Source organism: Lemur catta, chromosome 21 (assembly GCF_020740605.2).
Source record: "Lemur catta isolate mLemCat1 chromosome 21, mLemCat1.pri, whole genome shotgun sequence".
In the NCBI taxonomy this organism is placed as follows: Eukaryota; Metazoa; Chordata; class Mammalia; order Primates; family Lemuridae; genus Lemur; species Lemur catta.
Genome location: NC_059148.1, coordinates 9,551,723 through 9,568,639, shown reverse-complemented (window position 1 = coordinate 9,568,639; position 16,917 = coordinate 9,551,723). Strand labels below are relative to the sequence as shown.

At 45.9% G+C, this 16,917-nt stretch overlaps 1 protein-coding gene across 1 annotated transcript in view; it reads right to left on the bottom strand.

Moving 5' to 3' along the window:
- Positions 1-14,917, bottom strand: part of LOC123625964 — a 40,262-nt gene extending 25,345 nt beyond the window's left edge. Inside the window, exons 1-9 of the mRNA XM_045534709.1 lie at positions 14,835-14,917; positions 10,404-10,499; positions 9,423-9,508; positions 9,164-9,256; positions 6,283-6,350; positions 5,795-5,819; positions 4,079-4,146; positions 3,565-3,589; positions 1,531-1,584 (exon numbers count right to left, since the gene is read on the bottom strand). Coding sequence (XP_045390665.1) covers positions 1,531-1,584; positions 3,565-3,589; positions 4,079-4,146; positions 5,795-5,819; positions 6,283-6,350; positions 9,164-9,256; positions 9,423-9,508; positions 10,404-10,499; positions 14,835-14,917 — 598 coding nt within the window. The remainder of the gene's footprint in view (positions 1-1,530; positions 1,585-3,564; positions 3,590-4,078; positions 4,147-5,794; positions 5,820-6,282; positions 6,351-9,163; positions 9,257-9,422; positions 9,509-10,403; positions 10,500-14,834) is intronic.
- Between the last annotated feature and the right edge of the window lie 2,000 nt (positions 14,918-16,917).

Genomic DNA, 16,917 nt, shown 5'->3' with positions numbered 1-16,917 from the left:
ACCGCATTCCTTCACCTCTGCAGTGAGTAATGGGTTGTGGCTCTCCAGGGCCCCTTATCCAGATTAAAATCTGTAACTGTAGCCAGGAAGGGATGCCTGTGTCATCTGTCCCTGCCAAAGGCAGTCACTGTCCCCATGGCCTCCTGTGCATGGCACTGCCTTCCCTCTGCCATTTCCCTCCATCATCATATTTTTCTCTCACATGGGAACGCAGGTAGAAAGATCCAGGCAACCCTGCAACCCACCCTAATCAATCAGTTGATCAATTATCGATCAATCCAAACCCAGGGGCCACCTGTCATAAGCCTAGGATTGCACTGGGTCCTGTGGGAGAGAAGTACGGCAAACATATGTCAAGCAAGGTTTCTTGACCTGAGATGACCTTAGGAACTTTGGAATCACTTGATCTTCACAACAACCATGTAACGTCCCTAAGCAATAAGAGGGGAGGAACACACTAAAAAGTGTGGTGTCTAAATTCCCGTAATCTGCAAGTGAGACAAGCAGTTGTTGCCACATTGATAAAGGGGACCCGCCAGCATTTGCACTGAGCCAAGGGAGGGCTGGGAGGGAGGGGACCTGGCAGGCCTGAGGAAGGGGAACAGTGGGGTCTGACAGGAGGGTGGGGACCAGGGCAGCACTGTCTGGCTGGAGCAGTGGGTCTGAGAGGAGCAGTGACCTCTGCCCCTGCTGCCCTGAGGCTCTGTCCTGGTCCTGCTCTATTCCAGGAATTAGGTCACTGGGACTGTGAGAGCCAGTGAGGGCAGCAAGCCCAGCAGCCCCTCATGCAGATTCCGGAGTCCTGCTGGCCTTGGAGGGTCTCAACGGGCCGTGGGACACGGGTCTCCCCAATGGAAGAAAATCCAGATTGTATTCCCAGACCAGGAGTTGGCATTTGGGTGAGGAGCGGAGGCCAGAAATCTGCTCAAGATCGTGTTCTTCCTTCATGTCTCCAGGAAGCTGGGGCATAGGTAGTAATCCCAGAGCAAGAATTCTTTACCTCTCCCATCCCAGCAGTGTCTTTTCACCCAGGAGTAGACACGACAAAACGTGAAGGTGCTACTGCAAGTCCTGAAGGTGCACAGGGAGAGGGTGGACTTCTTGCCCCTCACCTGTCACACTGGGAGGTTCCCATAGTGCTGGTGGGGTACGTGTTTCCTGTTAGATTTTCCCAGTGTGGGTCAACAATCAACATTCAAACAATAATGTCTAATGCACATCTCCCAAGAGTTGTTGACCAATGAAAGCTAAAGGCTCTCATGTTTGGCAGAGCCAGAAACAAGAAAAAATAGGTATTTTAGGAAAGATTATCATCATCCAACAAAGTAAAAAAGAGGCTACAAATAGTATGTTCAATGCCCATAGACATAACAGCTCCTATTCTTATGTCAGCATGGTAGGAAAAGAGCACATATTTCTGTTTTTCTTAGGATTTCATGCCCCCTGCCTCAGTACCCTCAGCAGCTGGAGGAAGCCAGCACCCCCCAGGAATCTCTCTCCTTGGGACCTGGCTCAAAGGTGGTTGCCTACCTGCGGAGTCTTCCTCCTCATCACTGGAGGGATACTGGATGTTGTATGTCCACTCTGCAGAGACACAAACATGAGCAAGGATGTTGTCCAAGGGACTGCCACGCCCATCCCTCCTACTCCAGGTGAGGCCACCTGGATGACACAGGATCACCCTGCTCTTTCCTCTGGGATCTCAGACCTTCCCTGGGCCCAGTGGAGTCAGAGGGCTTCAACAAGGCACTGCTCACAGTTGCAGACCCTCAGGTGAGAGGATCCCCCTTCCTCATCTCACTTCCCCATTTCCACTGGAGCATCACAGCTCTTAAGTCCACTCTCCTTAACCTGAAACTCTAACTCGCTCACACGCTGTGAGTCAGGTGAGTTCAATAAGCAGACGCTGGGCCAGGCTGTCCAAGAGAACGTGTTGGAATGATGGAGCTGCTGTCTGGGGCATAGACACACTATTATTGGGCATGTATAATGGGGCTCGTATAATGAAGTGGTGAATTTTAAGTTTACTTATTTTAATGAATTAAGACGTGAGCAGGCACGTCTGTCTACTGATGACCACACTGCCTAGCGCAGCTCTAGGATCCAAAGATGATGAAAACAGAACTCCCTTCCCCGGTGTGTCCTTGCAGGATAGTTGGCTGCTCTGATCCAGTCATTCATTGATGGGCACTTCCTGGGCACAGTGTCAGGGCCAGGAACTCTGTGACCCTGGGACACTGTGACAGTGAGGAAAGCCTGCAGGATCAGAGGGGTTTCCTGCAGAGAGTGCAGTATTAAACAGAGAGGAGGAGCATGGCCCTGCACACAGTCCCTGGGCAGGATCAGAGCAGGCAGCACAGAGGGGTAGGGGGACACCTCGCTGTCCTCAGGAGCCCACCCTCATCTCTCCTGAGCCTGACTAGAACCTGGGAAAGCACCTGGACCATTGTGGGGCCAACAGGCTGGACACACTGAGGAGGGAGCCTTTCCCCACCTGAGCTCGTTCCCAGCCCAGGGGTGTATCTCTCAGCTGCTCATGGGGCCCAACCGGCTTCCCAGGGCTGAGCTCTGGAAGGGGGAGAGATGAGGAGGATCCAGTCCCTGCCCTTGCAGTGACCGGCCATGGCCCATGAGTGGGAGGAGGCTCGGTGTTGGGAGACTGAGTTTCCACGTGAACGTGGCATTTCCTATTCTGGGCAACAGTATCTGAAGATTCATGTTAGACCTCAGTGGAGAAAGTTGGAGTGCTTTTCCCCCTACTCTGCCTGTGGGCTCCTCCTTTGCAGTTTCCTGAAAGAACTGGGTCCAGCGTGTGGCTATACCAGGGTCTAACTGCAAAGGCAGGAGCCTGCCCCACTCTTTGTGCTGAAGATGGTTCTGGAAGGTTAATTTTGAGGTCGCTCCTAGAAAAGGTTTGTGAAGGAGGGACATGGCAACAGTGAAGTGTCATGATCACTCACATCTCAGGAGAAAACAGAAAGGCCTATAAAGCAGTGAGATTATTAAATGAATGAAGTTGTAACTGACACGAGCAGGGATTCACACAGTGAATCCTTTCAGAAACTAATGAACAATTTCCAGGTGTAGATCGGATTCATTTTAAAGGTTAATTGAGAAACATGCAGCATGCAATGAACTGAAAACATGTAAAACTTGAAATTTATGAATTTTTTTAAATGCTTATAATTGTGCTATAGTGATAATTGTACTTTTCCATTACAAATGTAGACACTGGTAATAGGATAACATATATCTGAAGAAACACTAAAACATGCAAAAATACACACTCACACACTATCAAAATGCAACCACTGGATTCACACGCAGACACAGTCCACCGCATGCACACAGCCCTGCACCACCTAGAGGGAACACAGCTGCTTCCAGGGCTATTGACAGGGGCCATGGTTCCTTGGAAAATCAGCTTCTATCATCACACCCCCAATCCTCCTCTACAGAAGACAGCTGGAATCAGGGCCTCCCCATAGGAAGGCCGACAGGGTAGTGCCACCTTTCCCATCATCTAGTCATTCTTCAGTAAATGGGGGATTCTAGAATACGTACTCTCTGTCTTGACTCCTGAGGCCACCTGTAATTACAGAAAAGGAATTACCATGAGCATGAGACCATTCCGTATCATATTTGCAGAGGGCTTTTGTGCACTTGGAGACAGTAGAAAACCAGATGGGAGACAGTGGGGAAGGCCAGGGACCCCAAAAGCAAGAACGGAGTGAACTTGCTCATGCCTAAAGTCACAGTCTTCTGTGGAGGATGTATCCGTCAAGCCCGTTTTGATTGGCAATTACAAAAACTTTTTCCAAAGAGATAAAAATGCTGCTGAGGAAAAATCTCACTAGAATAGAGTCTGTAACTGATGCCTTGATATTTTAACGACATCTTGAATCTTTGAGTCAGGTCTCAGTTGGCAATACACTCTCAGCCAAAATTTTACCCACCAAGGAAAACACATAAGACATCTCAAATATCCTTGTTCAGCTTGTCATATATTTTTTCAATTGGAAAAGAAAGAAACCAAGAAAGGAACATTTTCATTTCAGACAAAGACAGGTGGCCTGACCTTGGACATAGATGGAATTATGTCTCCTCTGGTGCCAGCGAGCTCGATCTGTGGGTCCTCAGATGGAACTAGGAGACAGAGTGAATGTCAGTACCTTGCAGGTGTCGGTCATGGATCATTAAGGGGACATTGCTTGACGTGGACTCGGGATGAGAGAAAAGGCAAATGCATGAAACAGGACAGACTCGAGAAACAGAGCATGTGGTTGTCCAGCTGAAGGCCACCTAACCAACGGGCAGTAAGCTGTTTGTTAGTGACAGAGTCTCAGGGCTCCTCCTGCCCACTGGGAAGCCGAGGTAAATGCCACTACCTTACTGATACCTTCCAAGATCCTGTCTTCCCCCAGGGTCCACCTGTGCTGCTGTTATCTAGACCTTCTCCTCTAGCAGACTGCACGCTTGCTGCGAGCAATCTTTATTGGGAGACTGGATGCAATTCTAGGCAAAATATTCCGTGATGTGTATTTCCTTATCTTTTTTTACAAGGATAATTAAATGAAAAAGATTTGAAAATATAAAACTCTCCTATAATTTAGAGATAATCACTACTGTATTTTCCTTTCTAAATTCCTGTTCAATATATTGTGTGTGTCCGTGGATCAGCGGCTGCTCATGCTCACACGAGCCTCTGGCAGTGGGACAGTGCAGCGTGGGGTCAGCATGTGGGGAGTGCGGACCCTCTCTGGCCTGGCTCTGTAGGACATTCACAATTAGGAAATGTCATTTGGCCACCAGGTTGACAACCACATCATCCTTTGAATTCTTATTTGGAAATGTCCTTGGAGTTTGTGCACTGCTGGATTTGAGCATTTCTAAGGCTTGTGATGATGATGGTATTCAATACCAAACAGTATCTCCCTGCTGCTTCTCTGCTTTTGCCCACGTGTTGAGGAGTGACCTCAGCATTGCCATGTGGTGTCTCCCACTGCTCAGAATCTGCCAGCTGATCAGAATCCTGAGAGTTTTCCATGTGTGCTTCACACTGATAGTCACACCCGAGTTCACTGTAAAATGTACCTGTTGCTACCCTGAGTGATGTGACCATCGAGGCCACCTTATATTGATGGACAGTGTTTAGGATGTTTGTAGACTACAACACTTCCAGGTGTGCTCTTGGAATTCCCTGCCCTGTAGGTAAGGTACTGGACCCTACAGGTGAGTGTTGACTTCAGCTCAGTGACCCAGAGCATCAACAGTGTGACGTAGAACTGAGTTCACATTGGCCTCTGCTTAGGTTAACATCTTGAGCCATGCATGTCTGCACCATCTCCACTGAAGGGGGGACAATATGAAACCAACCTTCAAATGTGTCTTTGATGAAGGATGACTGAGTAGAGTCATGTAAAGTGGGAGGGCATGTTAGTATTTTTTTTTTAAGAAAAGTGACACTTATACTGTGCTGTGCATGGAGGTGCAAATCTTGGGAAATACACACACTCACAACCACACTAGTAATCACTGCACATAGGCTCACCCCTCGGTGCCTCCCAACCCTCATGCACACGTGTCCATGCCAGCTAATAACTCAGGTGTCGTAGAGACTCTAGTTGATGGTCACAGTTCTTTCTTGGACCATAAGTTTCCTGCCCCACACCCTCAGTCCTTGTCTCCAGCAGGAAGCCAGAACGAGGTGGCTCTACAGACAACAGCAAGCTAGTCCCACTTTTCTCATCACTTAGATTTTTCCACAGCCAGAGATTGACCCCAGAATACGTACTGTTTATATTTGCCCTGGAGTCCACCTGCAAGTAGAGAAAGGAAAACACTATGAGGATCAGGCCTTGCTGTCTTCTGCCTGCAGAAGTCTTTTGCTCTCTTGCTAACATCAGAAAACCAGATGGGAAACAGTGATTGAGGCAATGGCCCAAGAATAAAGCAAAGAAGATGATTGTGCAAAAGCAGAAGATTTTCAGGAAGGATTTCTTAAGTCCAATTTGGTAAATGCAAAATTCTTTTTCAAGAAGGAAAATTACTACTGAGGAAAATGCTCACTACCATGTAGTTTGTAACTGATGTTATCATTTATAAATGCCATCTTCAGTCAGGTTCAGCTGGTAATAAACTCTCACTAGACATTCCCCCCACCAAGAAATTCCATCTATAATTTATAATGGACATGGTCAGACTTTAATATCTTAATTCAAGTGAAAAAGAAAGAAACCAAGAAAAAGCATTTCAGTCCCTTACAAGGAAAGACAACCTTACCTTCTCAAAAGACAGGGCCTCTTCTGAGTTCTCACTGCCCACCTCTTCCACCACAACCTGCGGGGATGCTGGGGAAGCACAGAGGAACTGTCAGCACAAGGGTGTTGCTGAAGACTCACTTAGGGGGCCTGGCGTGGTGTGGACACGGGGCTGCAGTGTGTGCAGATGTGTGGTTAACGGCACAGACTGAGCTGCTGCTGGGCTGTCCTTGACAGTGAAGGGAGGCAAAGGAGAGGAGTAGGAAAGATGAAACAGAGCCTTCGCTTTCCATCTAGGGCTGCCTAAGCCAGGTGAAATGGTCGTTCTACACACAGGCCAATATGAAAATCCACATCATTATTCAAATACCAGGCCTCTTCACTCCTCTGGCTCATTTTGAAGCCCAGGCAAGACACACTTATTTCTTGAAACGTCACAAGGTCATTTGGCTTCTGTGTAGCTCCATATGCTGATACTGCAGTTATCATCACTTCTATTGGATTGCCAAAAAAATATTGTGGTGAAATATACACATTATTGTTTTAGTTATTAAATATACACATCAGTGGCATTAGTTACATTCGTAAATCTGTGTGGAGAATAAGAAAGAATTTAATCTAATAACATAAGCTTTCACCTTAGGAAACTAGACATAAAAAGAGATGTGTGATGTAAAGTAAAGAGAAGTAAAGAAAAAAAAAAGATTGCAGAATTCAGTCTAATGGAAAAATAGGAAAACAACACAGACAACTCTCAAAACCTAAAACTGATTCTTCAAAAGGATCAATAAAATTGAAAAGGTTCTAGTCACAGTAACCACAAAGAAAAGAAGACACAGTGTAGTAATAATATAAATTAAAGAGGAATCATCAATACTGATCCCATGGGCATTAAGAAGACAATGAGGGAATCTTTGTGTATATCCATGCCCACAAACTGCATGGTTTAGATAAAGTGGACCGATTCCTTCAATGTGTGAAACTACCAAAACTCAGCGAATGAGAAACAGATAACTAAATAGGCGTGTATGTATTTTTAGAATTTGAATTAATAACTAATACCTTGTGGAAACAATGACAATAACAAAACAACAACTGTCTCAGAGGGTTTCACTTGTGAATTCCACCAAATTCTTACAGCGGAAAACACAGTTTTATTCTACAAGTTGGTTATCACAAACTTAAGTATTTACCCAAGTAAATTGAAAAACAATGTCCACACACAAAAAAAGTACAAGGAATTATGGCAACTTTATTCATAACTGCCCAAACTAGAAGTAACCAGGACATCTTACAAGAGGTGAATGTTCCACCAAACTTTGTTACATTGATCCAATGGAGTATTACTTATTGATAAAACCCACTGACATAGCAAGCTACAAACACATATAAAAAATCTTCAGTGCATATTGCTGTGTAAATAAGTCTGTCTGAAAAGCTGCATCCTCTGTGATTCTAACTCTATACAGTTCTGAAAAATAAAAAAAAAAACTAAAGAGACAGTAAAAAGATCAGTGATTGCCAGCAATTCTGGCAAAAGGGGAGAGGGGTTAATAGGTAAAGCATGGGTCATGTTTAGGGCATGACACTGTTGTGTAATGGTGATGAAGGACATTATGAGTTTGTCAAAATCATTAGACTGTACAACACAGAGTGAACCTTAACCCAAAGTCTGGACTTTAGCCAATAGTAATAATAATATATGGTCAACTGAAAAAGTCACAGTCTATAAATGTAGAAAGGAGTCTTTCTTTCTTAGAAAGGTTCACAACCTGCAGGCGGGTCATCATGAAAAGCTGGGAAGTGCAGCCTCAGCAGAAGCCAGGTGACAGGCGCTTGGAGGGAGGGAGGGTAAGACAGGAGTTTATGCTGAACAAGGCTGGTCAGGTGTACATATGGAGCAGGTTACAGGAGGAGCTATGAATATTGATGATGATAATGACAGAGACCCGTGCACATGCGTATTAGGTTTACATGTATTAACATACATCTCGTGATCACTTTGAGATGGAGATTTAATACTGAAATGCATTATAATTAGATCCTATGCATAAAAGGGTCAAGTGTACAGTAGAAGTCCATGAACTTCACACCTTCAGGAGACCAGCCAGAGCCACTCCACAACCTGCAGCTGCTTATTAAGAAGAAACTCTTTGTGGTTTAAAATGGACGTCATGTTGGACACATAAAAATGGGAAGTGTGTTCAGGGTCAGATGACATAAGCAGAGGGGTCTTCCAGCCTTTCGGTCTCTCACACCGGCCTTTAGTAAAACCTGCTAATGATTAGTAAGGGGAGGGGTGGATAAATGGAACATGACCATCTTTCTATCCTGCCATAGCCAGAAGCTCTAAAATTTGGATATTTTAGCCAAAGGAGGATACATTAATGTGCTTAAGGGGTTTAGGACTTTTATTTAAGTCTTCAGTACCAATATAGGCTCAGTCATTGTACTACTAAAAATAACACATGGACCACATCAATCAAGGACATGATTAAGAAAAGAAAGCCATGGGGTGAGGGGTATGGCAACTTTCTGTACACTCTGTTCAATTTATACATTAAATTAAAACCCTTCTACATAATGTCTATTAATTTTTAGACATCTGGCAACACTGTTTCAGGAAAAAATTCATTTTAGTTAATGTTTAAAAATGAGCCAAATCTCTGAACATTAGGTTAAGATGTCACGCTGTTTTCTATTAAAATGTGCAAAAGCTTACATTGTAAATATATCTTTATTTCTGTAGCTGTATCACTAGTGACTGTTTTCATAATTATGAATTTGCACACAGCAAATAAAAAATATAGTGTCATATGTTGAGAATGCATCTTAAATATGGGACACTGAATAAATTTAACTACTATTCTTGAATGTACTTAATAATGCCATTTAAACAGTACCTTCATTTGCTTTGTTTCTTGGGTGTACTCTCTTCAATGGCCACTTTTGGATTCTTTTGACCGACTTCCTAGAGCCAGCAGATTTTCTTGTCCCTGGAAGAGAGAGACTTTTTATATCCTGGAGGTGAGATCCTGGGAATGTATTACAATAAGGATAGCTGTGGACATCTTGCTGGCAGAAGACTATAGAAAATTAGGAGAATTTATTCACAGCTTGAGCATTTCATCCCATTTTTCTGCATCTGCTTGGCAAAGTCACCTGACCCAGAGTTGGCCTTTAGGATGATCTTGTAGTGTGGGTTGCACTGAAAACTCAACAGACTAATTGTGTAGGCAAATCCCTTTCTGTGGACCCAGTAACGTAGGAAAGCAGCAGAGCAGAGTGACCAAGAACACAGGGGCTGGTGCCTGATGGCCTGGGTTCAAATTCTCTTTGCAGTCTGCATGCACCTGGGAAGTTAGAGAGCCCTCTATTCCTAAGTTCCCTGCTGTGAGATGTGGACATGTAAATTCGTTTAAAAATGATTAAATGCATGTAAAGCCCTAAGATGACAGGTGCTTGCTTCATAAGCACCCGGCAATATTCAATCATCAAATGTGTGAAAGGATAAGCCAGACACTTGGTGGTGGTTGAATACAGGGAGGGAGCCTGGATGGCTGCAGGGCAGTGCAGGCTGGAAGTTCACTTCATCCTTTCCATGGCTGTGATGCCTTCCAGCTCACAGAGACTATCTGTGATTTTCTGTGACACCCAACGTAAGCCCTGAGGGACAGGTATAGCAGGAGCTACAACCCATCATTTACACTTTAGGAAAGTGAAATTTAGAGATTTTAAGTGACTTTCCCAAAGTCACAGCACTGATGAGTGATGGATCTGGGACAAAATCATAGTTGATTTTCAGGTTACAGAGATATCTGAACACCTGAGACCTCTACACCATCCCCTGGAATGAGAAGCAAGGGCTGTTCTCACACACTTTCTCACATCCTGCCTCAAGCTTTCTTCAGAGAGGTCGAAGCCCTGGAGGAGGTGGCTGAGTCAAGAGAAGGGCTCAAAACATGACTTGGCCTCTCCCCTCTAGGATTCTACCCTGACCTAAAATTCGACAGTTTCCTGCAAAGGATGTATGAAAGGCAAGTCCCAGTGTGTGGCCTCCTCCCCCAGCACCTTCACGCTGCCAGCTGCCTTGGCATGAGCCTCGCCATTGCCAGTTGGCCATTCCATGTGACCAGTGGTCACCTTGTCTCCCAAGCTGGCTCAGAATCCTGGATGTTCCAAACCGACTGCCATGTGATGGCTACGCCAGGAATGAACTTCCCCTTCAGCTGGCCAAGTCTGGAGGAGCAGCATATGAGAATTAACTAGGAGTGTGGCCATCTGGGGGGTGCCTCAGTGGTTTGATGAATGAAGTCTGTGACACCCCACTGTCTCCCTGACCTCTTACCTGAGGAGCTGCCTGAGCAGCCTTGGTTGAGGAGCAGTGGCTGCACCAGCACAGAGTGTGCACCTCCCTGCTCACACCCTTCCACACCAAACTAATTCTTCACACACTCCCCATCCGTCCCTCCATCTTACAGGGGTAGGGGCAGAGTCCCTTCTCCTCTTAGAGGGACCTGGCCATGGATACAAACTGGAGGACCCACCCCAGGGCCCTCCCTGAGGACCTCACAGGCCCTCCTTCCCTTTTTACCAAATGTCCTTTCCACTAACCCCTTGGCACTGTCCCTTCTCATCACTCTTCCTGGCAGCACCCAAACAGCCAACGATCCTGTTCTCATCAGCCCCTTAGATACCTCCCCATGAAATCTCAGTTTCTTTTCTTTTGAAAATCTCTGGTTTCAGAGTGTAATAAAATTTGGTTTTGGATTTTGACAGCTACATTCAGAACAGTGTGGCCTTAATTCCCCTTCCCTCTAGTGTCTCTTGCTATATTTTTTGTCAGGATTCTCCAAATCTGATGAAGGTCATGTGGGTGTTTTCCGTTCCATGCCTATTCTCTGGTAGACTGTATACAAAATTGGATTAGGAAATAGTACAGTTTCCTAAATTTAGGAAACTATTTAAAGCAACTAACTCGATAGAAGAATCAACACTATAAATTGAGAAATAAGACAAAACTCTATCAGACATCTACAACTCTGTGCACAAAGTAGAGTAAGGGAAGTGAAAATAAATAACTGGCCCGTCTGAAGAAAGGACAATCTGATGGTCAATGTCAGCACACCTGTCCAACAGGAATTCACGTTTCCCATGTTGAAGGACTCTGGACCAATGAACAAAGGAAAGATCAGTAGGACTGCCGTGAAGTATCAACTTCTCAGCTGAGATTAACAGTTGAGATGTCAGGGAGATATACATCATCACATTACCATGGCGACAGGTCATCACAGAACTTCCAGAGAGAACAAAGGCCACCCAATGGGGTCCAACTGCTGCTCTCTAACAAGCGTATTTTTACATGTACAAGGGTATCATTTAAGAGTATGTGGGTATTTGTCAAAAACTCAATCTAGGACTCACACATTATTATCCTCTGTTTATGAAAACACGTGACGAAAAGTGACAAGGCCTGCCCCCCCAAATACAGTTGATAGTGAAAATTTCAGGGTGAAGAAGGACAAAGCTAACATGTTAAAAATAAAAGTAACTTCCATTCTTGATTGAAAATACCATCCCCATCCATTGATAGCATTTCTGACTCACCAGACATTTCTCAATCTAGTAATTTAAAAATTGTGCCAGTAAATAAAAACAACACATTTTAAAAATTCATTTTGCCTAAGACACATTAGTTGTCAATGATATAAATCCTTCCCTTATCACCTGTGTATATACCCTTTGCCCTGTGCAACTAAGAGTATGTACTTGCAGTTAACAAGCCCTGTGAGCTCACTGAGCAATTGCTTTGTCATTGTATATGGCAAAGACTGGCTGATCACTGAGTCGTTTTTTTCAAAAAAGGATTGTCATATATTCACCCTTTGGTTGGTGGAAAATATATAATTAATAATTCTCTAAATGGAGAGTTTTGGATAACCTCAACCTCTGGCATTGAAAATGTGTTCAGGCTCATAAGTCAACCACCGGTCACACCCGTTCTTATGATTTGGTCATGAATATTGGGTACAGGAAGGGATGGAAAAGCCCCCAAAGCAACAAACAAGTGACATTATTAAGATAAAAATGAAACGGTTCCCTTGTTTCAAACTAGTTGCCCTTCAAGAGATGAGACTCTACAGTACAAACCTCCATCACTGCCAGTTCTTCCCAAGTTTCTAGAACTAATAAATCAAATAAGACACTGATGAGGTATAAAAACCCCATTAATATAGATGTTGCCAGATTTTCTCTAGGAATTATCCAGTTCAGGGGATGGTTGAGAGCGTGTGGGAAGGAACAGGTTGTGTTACATTGTTCTAAATGGAGGACTTTTAATGGTCCCCAGCTGGATAGAAAAATGTGTGTATATGCGGGAATGTTTGACACGTACATATATATACACACACACATGTACACACATAACACGGGTGTTTGTGTAGATAGATAGGTAAATAGATATTATGTATAAGAGAGAGAGATCTTGGAAGGCCAGATTGTGGGAGAAAATGAAAAAGAATTAGGGAACATGTTAATAAATGAGAAACCATCTGATCAGAGTAACAGCATGTTAAAGGCAGAAACCAAGAGCAGTTCAGACTGGCATTCGTAGACAACTGGTAGACTGAGCAAGGGACTTTCCTTCCTGCTGCCTCCTGAGTGTGCACAGTAGATGAACAATAAATGAGTAAATGTGGGCAAAGCCCTTAGAAAGCTTCATGGCAGTGCCAGCGCTGTATAATTACTATTTAATACATCTGGGAGGATGTGCAGACACTTTCACAGTTGTTACTTCCAGAGGCAGAACCTGGTAGGCTGCACAAGAGGGAAGGGAGAAAACCCAGATTTAATGCACATCTTTTTGTACCTTTTGAATTTCCTACAAGTGTGTTATTCTTGTGCTCTCGCTGTGAAATTCTCTTTAAAAGATGAATGCCCCTCAAAAATATAGTGGCATCAAACAACCATTTTATCTTGCTTATGGTTCTCAGGGACAGGGACTCAGACCATGTGCAGTGGAGATGGCTCTTTCCCGCTAGCTGACGTGTCTGGGAGCTGCAGAGACGCCTTGCTGGCCGGGGTTGCATCCACACCAAGGGGCTGGACTCATCTGGAGGTGACATCACTCACAGGTCTGCACTGGAATTTGGGTTTGGCTGGGGGACCTAGAGGTGGCCTCCCCATGTGGCCTGGGCTTCCTGGCAGCAGAGAAGTCCCAGGGCACTCAGAGCTCTGATTTGGTGGCCAAGGGCTTCCCAGGTCAGTGACCTTCGATAGCCAGGCAGAGGTCCTTGGTCTTTTCAAACATAACCTTGAGAGACACAGGGTGTCACTTTCTGCCTGGGTTTAAATCCTGGATCGGACATTTTCTAGTGAGCAATATAGCTTTCCTGTGACTCACTTTCTTCATCTGTAAAATGGGGATATAATAGCACCTACTTCCTGGGGCTTTTATGAAGACTAAGTTAGTTAATGGACGTGAATTACTTAAAATAAGATCTGGCACGTAGCCGGCACTCACTGCAGGCCACCTATCGGCATCAATACTTTTCACAGATGAGGACACTGAGGTTCAAAGGGTGACTTCACTGATTAGTTTCACGTAGCTCAGTCGGTGGTGGAGCCAGGCCAGTGGGGAGCCCTGGTCTGACAGAGTCTGAGTTACAACCCTGCACTCCTGGGAGTTCCAGACTGTCCACCACACCGGGCTCTGCCTCTGGGGACCAGAGTTCCTGTCTCAGGGTCAAATGAGGACTTGCTCTTTCAGTCCAGGCTACACACATGGATCACAGCCTGATTCCTGAGAAACCGCATCCAGGCCTCCGAAGCTATGCAAAGACTCTGCTCCACCATTTATCACATCATGTGTGTTTTCTAGTCATCTTTTCAACTAATAAAACAGTTCCCATATGTCACCGGTCTGCTGTGCCCTGACCATCCTCATGCACTCATTGCACCATTTAATCTGGACAGTGACCCCACAAGGACATTGATTAGAACTATTCTATAAATCAAGAAACAGAAGCTTGGAGTACTGAAACCTTTTGTCATCTTGCATCTATTCTCTTGAGGGTCAAGAGTCTGGGGTCAGCTCACCTGCCTGGTCCTGGCTCAGGGTGTCTGGTAAGGTTGCCGTCAGATGAAGGCTTGACTGACCCTCCACTCCCACCTCCAAGGCAGTTCACACACGTGGCTGACAAGCTGATCCTGGCTGCGGATGGGAGTCCTCAGTGCCTCATCCGATGGGGTCTTTGACTTAGTGTCCTCATGACGTGGTGACTGGCTTCACCCAGACTGATAGACTCAGAAGACCAAGGGACAAGCTGCAGTGCCTTTTATGATGTAGTCTTGAAACTCACACACTGCCGTTTCCGCCATATCCTGTTGTCCACTCAGGTCAGCTCCTATTCATTTGCAAGGTGATCACATAGGACATGGATATTCACATGTGTGGATCACTGGGGGTCATCTGACAGACAGGCTGCCATTTCTGAGGACACCTACTGTGTTCAGGGACCATGCCAGGCTCTGGCCAGGAGCATCTCTCACGGAATCACTGGAGCCCATCCTCACTGGTCTCCTTCTCTGAAAAACACCTTCCACCCAGAACCCTCAGAGATCCCCAGCACAGTGCTGTCGATAGAACCCTCTGTCATGATGGGAACGCTCGTTACATGTGCTGTCCAGTAGGGGAGCCACGGGGAGCTATTGAACACTTGAAACACAACATATCCCAATGAGGAACTGAAATTTTTTTAGTTTTATTTAAATTAATTTAAATTAACCACATGGCTAGCAACTACCATATTGCACAGTGCAGCTCTACAGGGAAAAGCTGACCACATCTCTCCATAATTTGCAACCCTTTATGGGTCCCCTGGGGCTTCTGGATCACATCCAGACTCCTGACAATGACCTACAAGGCTCTGCATGGTCTGTGCCCTGCCCACTGCCCTGCCCGGCTGTCCGTCTGTCACACAGTTCACTTAGAGTTTGCCGAGGCCAGAGCACCTCAGGGCTTTTGCACCAGCTCTTCGCTCTGCCTGGAACACAGTTTCCCACTTCTCACTCCCCTCACAACTCCCACATCCTGGGTCCCTGTTGGCCTTCTGTGAGGGGGCCTCCTGCATTCTGTTGGGAAGCTTTGGATCATGGTGTTGGGCTGTTGACAGTGACACAAGGTCCACATCAGCTGCCCCACCCCCCAGAGATGTTCCCCAGGGACTCCCAAGGATAATGCACAAAGGTGGGCTCAGAGAGCTGAGGGACAATGACCAACATGAAGAGGAAGAACTTTGGGTACTGCTCCAGGAAGCTCTCCTTTGAGTGCAGCATTTACTTCTTGGATCCCAAGGGAGTTGAGCCACACCGGGAGGAGGATGTCCTGGTACATGGCTCAGCAGTTCTGTGTCCAGCAGAAAGCCAGGCAAGTGACAAGGGGGCCCCAAATACAAGGTTCCTCCTCACAGGGCCCATGAAAGAAGTAGGCTTGCTAGGGTCAGAGGCTGGCCTGGCCGTGTACCCAGAGGCAGCCTTGCTTGCAGTGATACTGGGCCCCTGACTTGAAATTAGGGGTTTCTTCTTGGGCAGACCCCTGAGGGTGTGGCTAAAAGTAGGGGCAACAGTGCCTCCAAACACAGAGATATTCATCATGCTGGTTCCCACACTCACCATGGGGGTGTCCTGGCCAGGAGAGTTCCAGCTCTTCAAGCCCAGGCTTCCCCCATAGCTTGTGTGGTGGTTGGGGCCCCTCTTCTTTCTGCTGTAGTGCTGAGTGCTTCAAAGGCAGAGCTCAGATCTAGGGCTGCCTCTCTGCTCCCAAAGCCCACTGGGGTTGGTGAAACCATGAGTCTCAAGGGGGGTGGGCTTGTGCTGCCCAGTATTGAGCAGAGATGCCAAATATTTGGTAAATATTGGTTGCAGGGCTGGGTGTGTAGGTGGCAACTGCAAAGCCAGAGGTAGTGGATGAGTCAGGGGAAAAATACAGTTTTGGTGCCAGCAAAGGCTGGCTGGGTGCTGGCATGGGTGCTCAAGGTGGCATTTGTGGGAAACAACCCCCCTAAATCTGAGCATGTTGTGCTTCCCCAGGCTGGGTGACCTGGACAAGAGATTGGGGAGAAGAGGCTGGAGCTGAAGCTACCAGGTCTTCAAACTGGAGAGAACTCCAGTCAAAGGCAGTTTCAAGGCCTGCTGAAACGCACATGTCGAAGCTCTAATCTCCAACATGATGGCATTTTGAGGCGGGGACTTTGGGAGGTGATTAGATTTAGATAAGGTCATGAGGGTGAACCACCCATGATAAGATTAGTGCCCGTATAAGAAGGATAAGAAGAGACACCAGAGTTTTCTCTCTGTCCTCCATGTGAGGACTCACAAGAAGCGGCCATCTGCAAGCCAGAAAGAGAGTCCTCTCCAGGAACCAAATCTGCAGGCACTTTGGTCTGGGACTTCCTAATCTCTAGAACTGTGAACAAAGTTTCTGTTGTTTTTGTTATAGCAGCCTGAGCTAACTAACGCAGTCACTCTGAGAAGGTGATAATGTAAGAAAACCCTGGTCCCTGTGTAGGCCACAAAACGCTCAGGCTGCTAGAACAAAATGACATAGATTGAGCAGGAACGTGATTTTTTGGGAATAGTTTTCAGGAACAGTGGTATT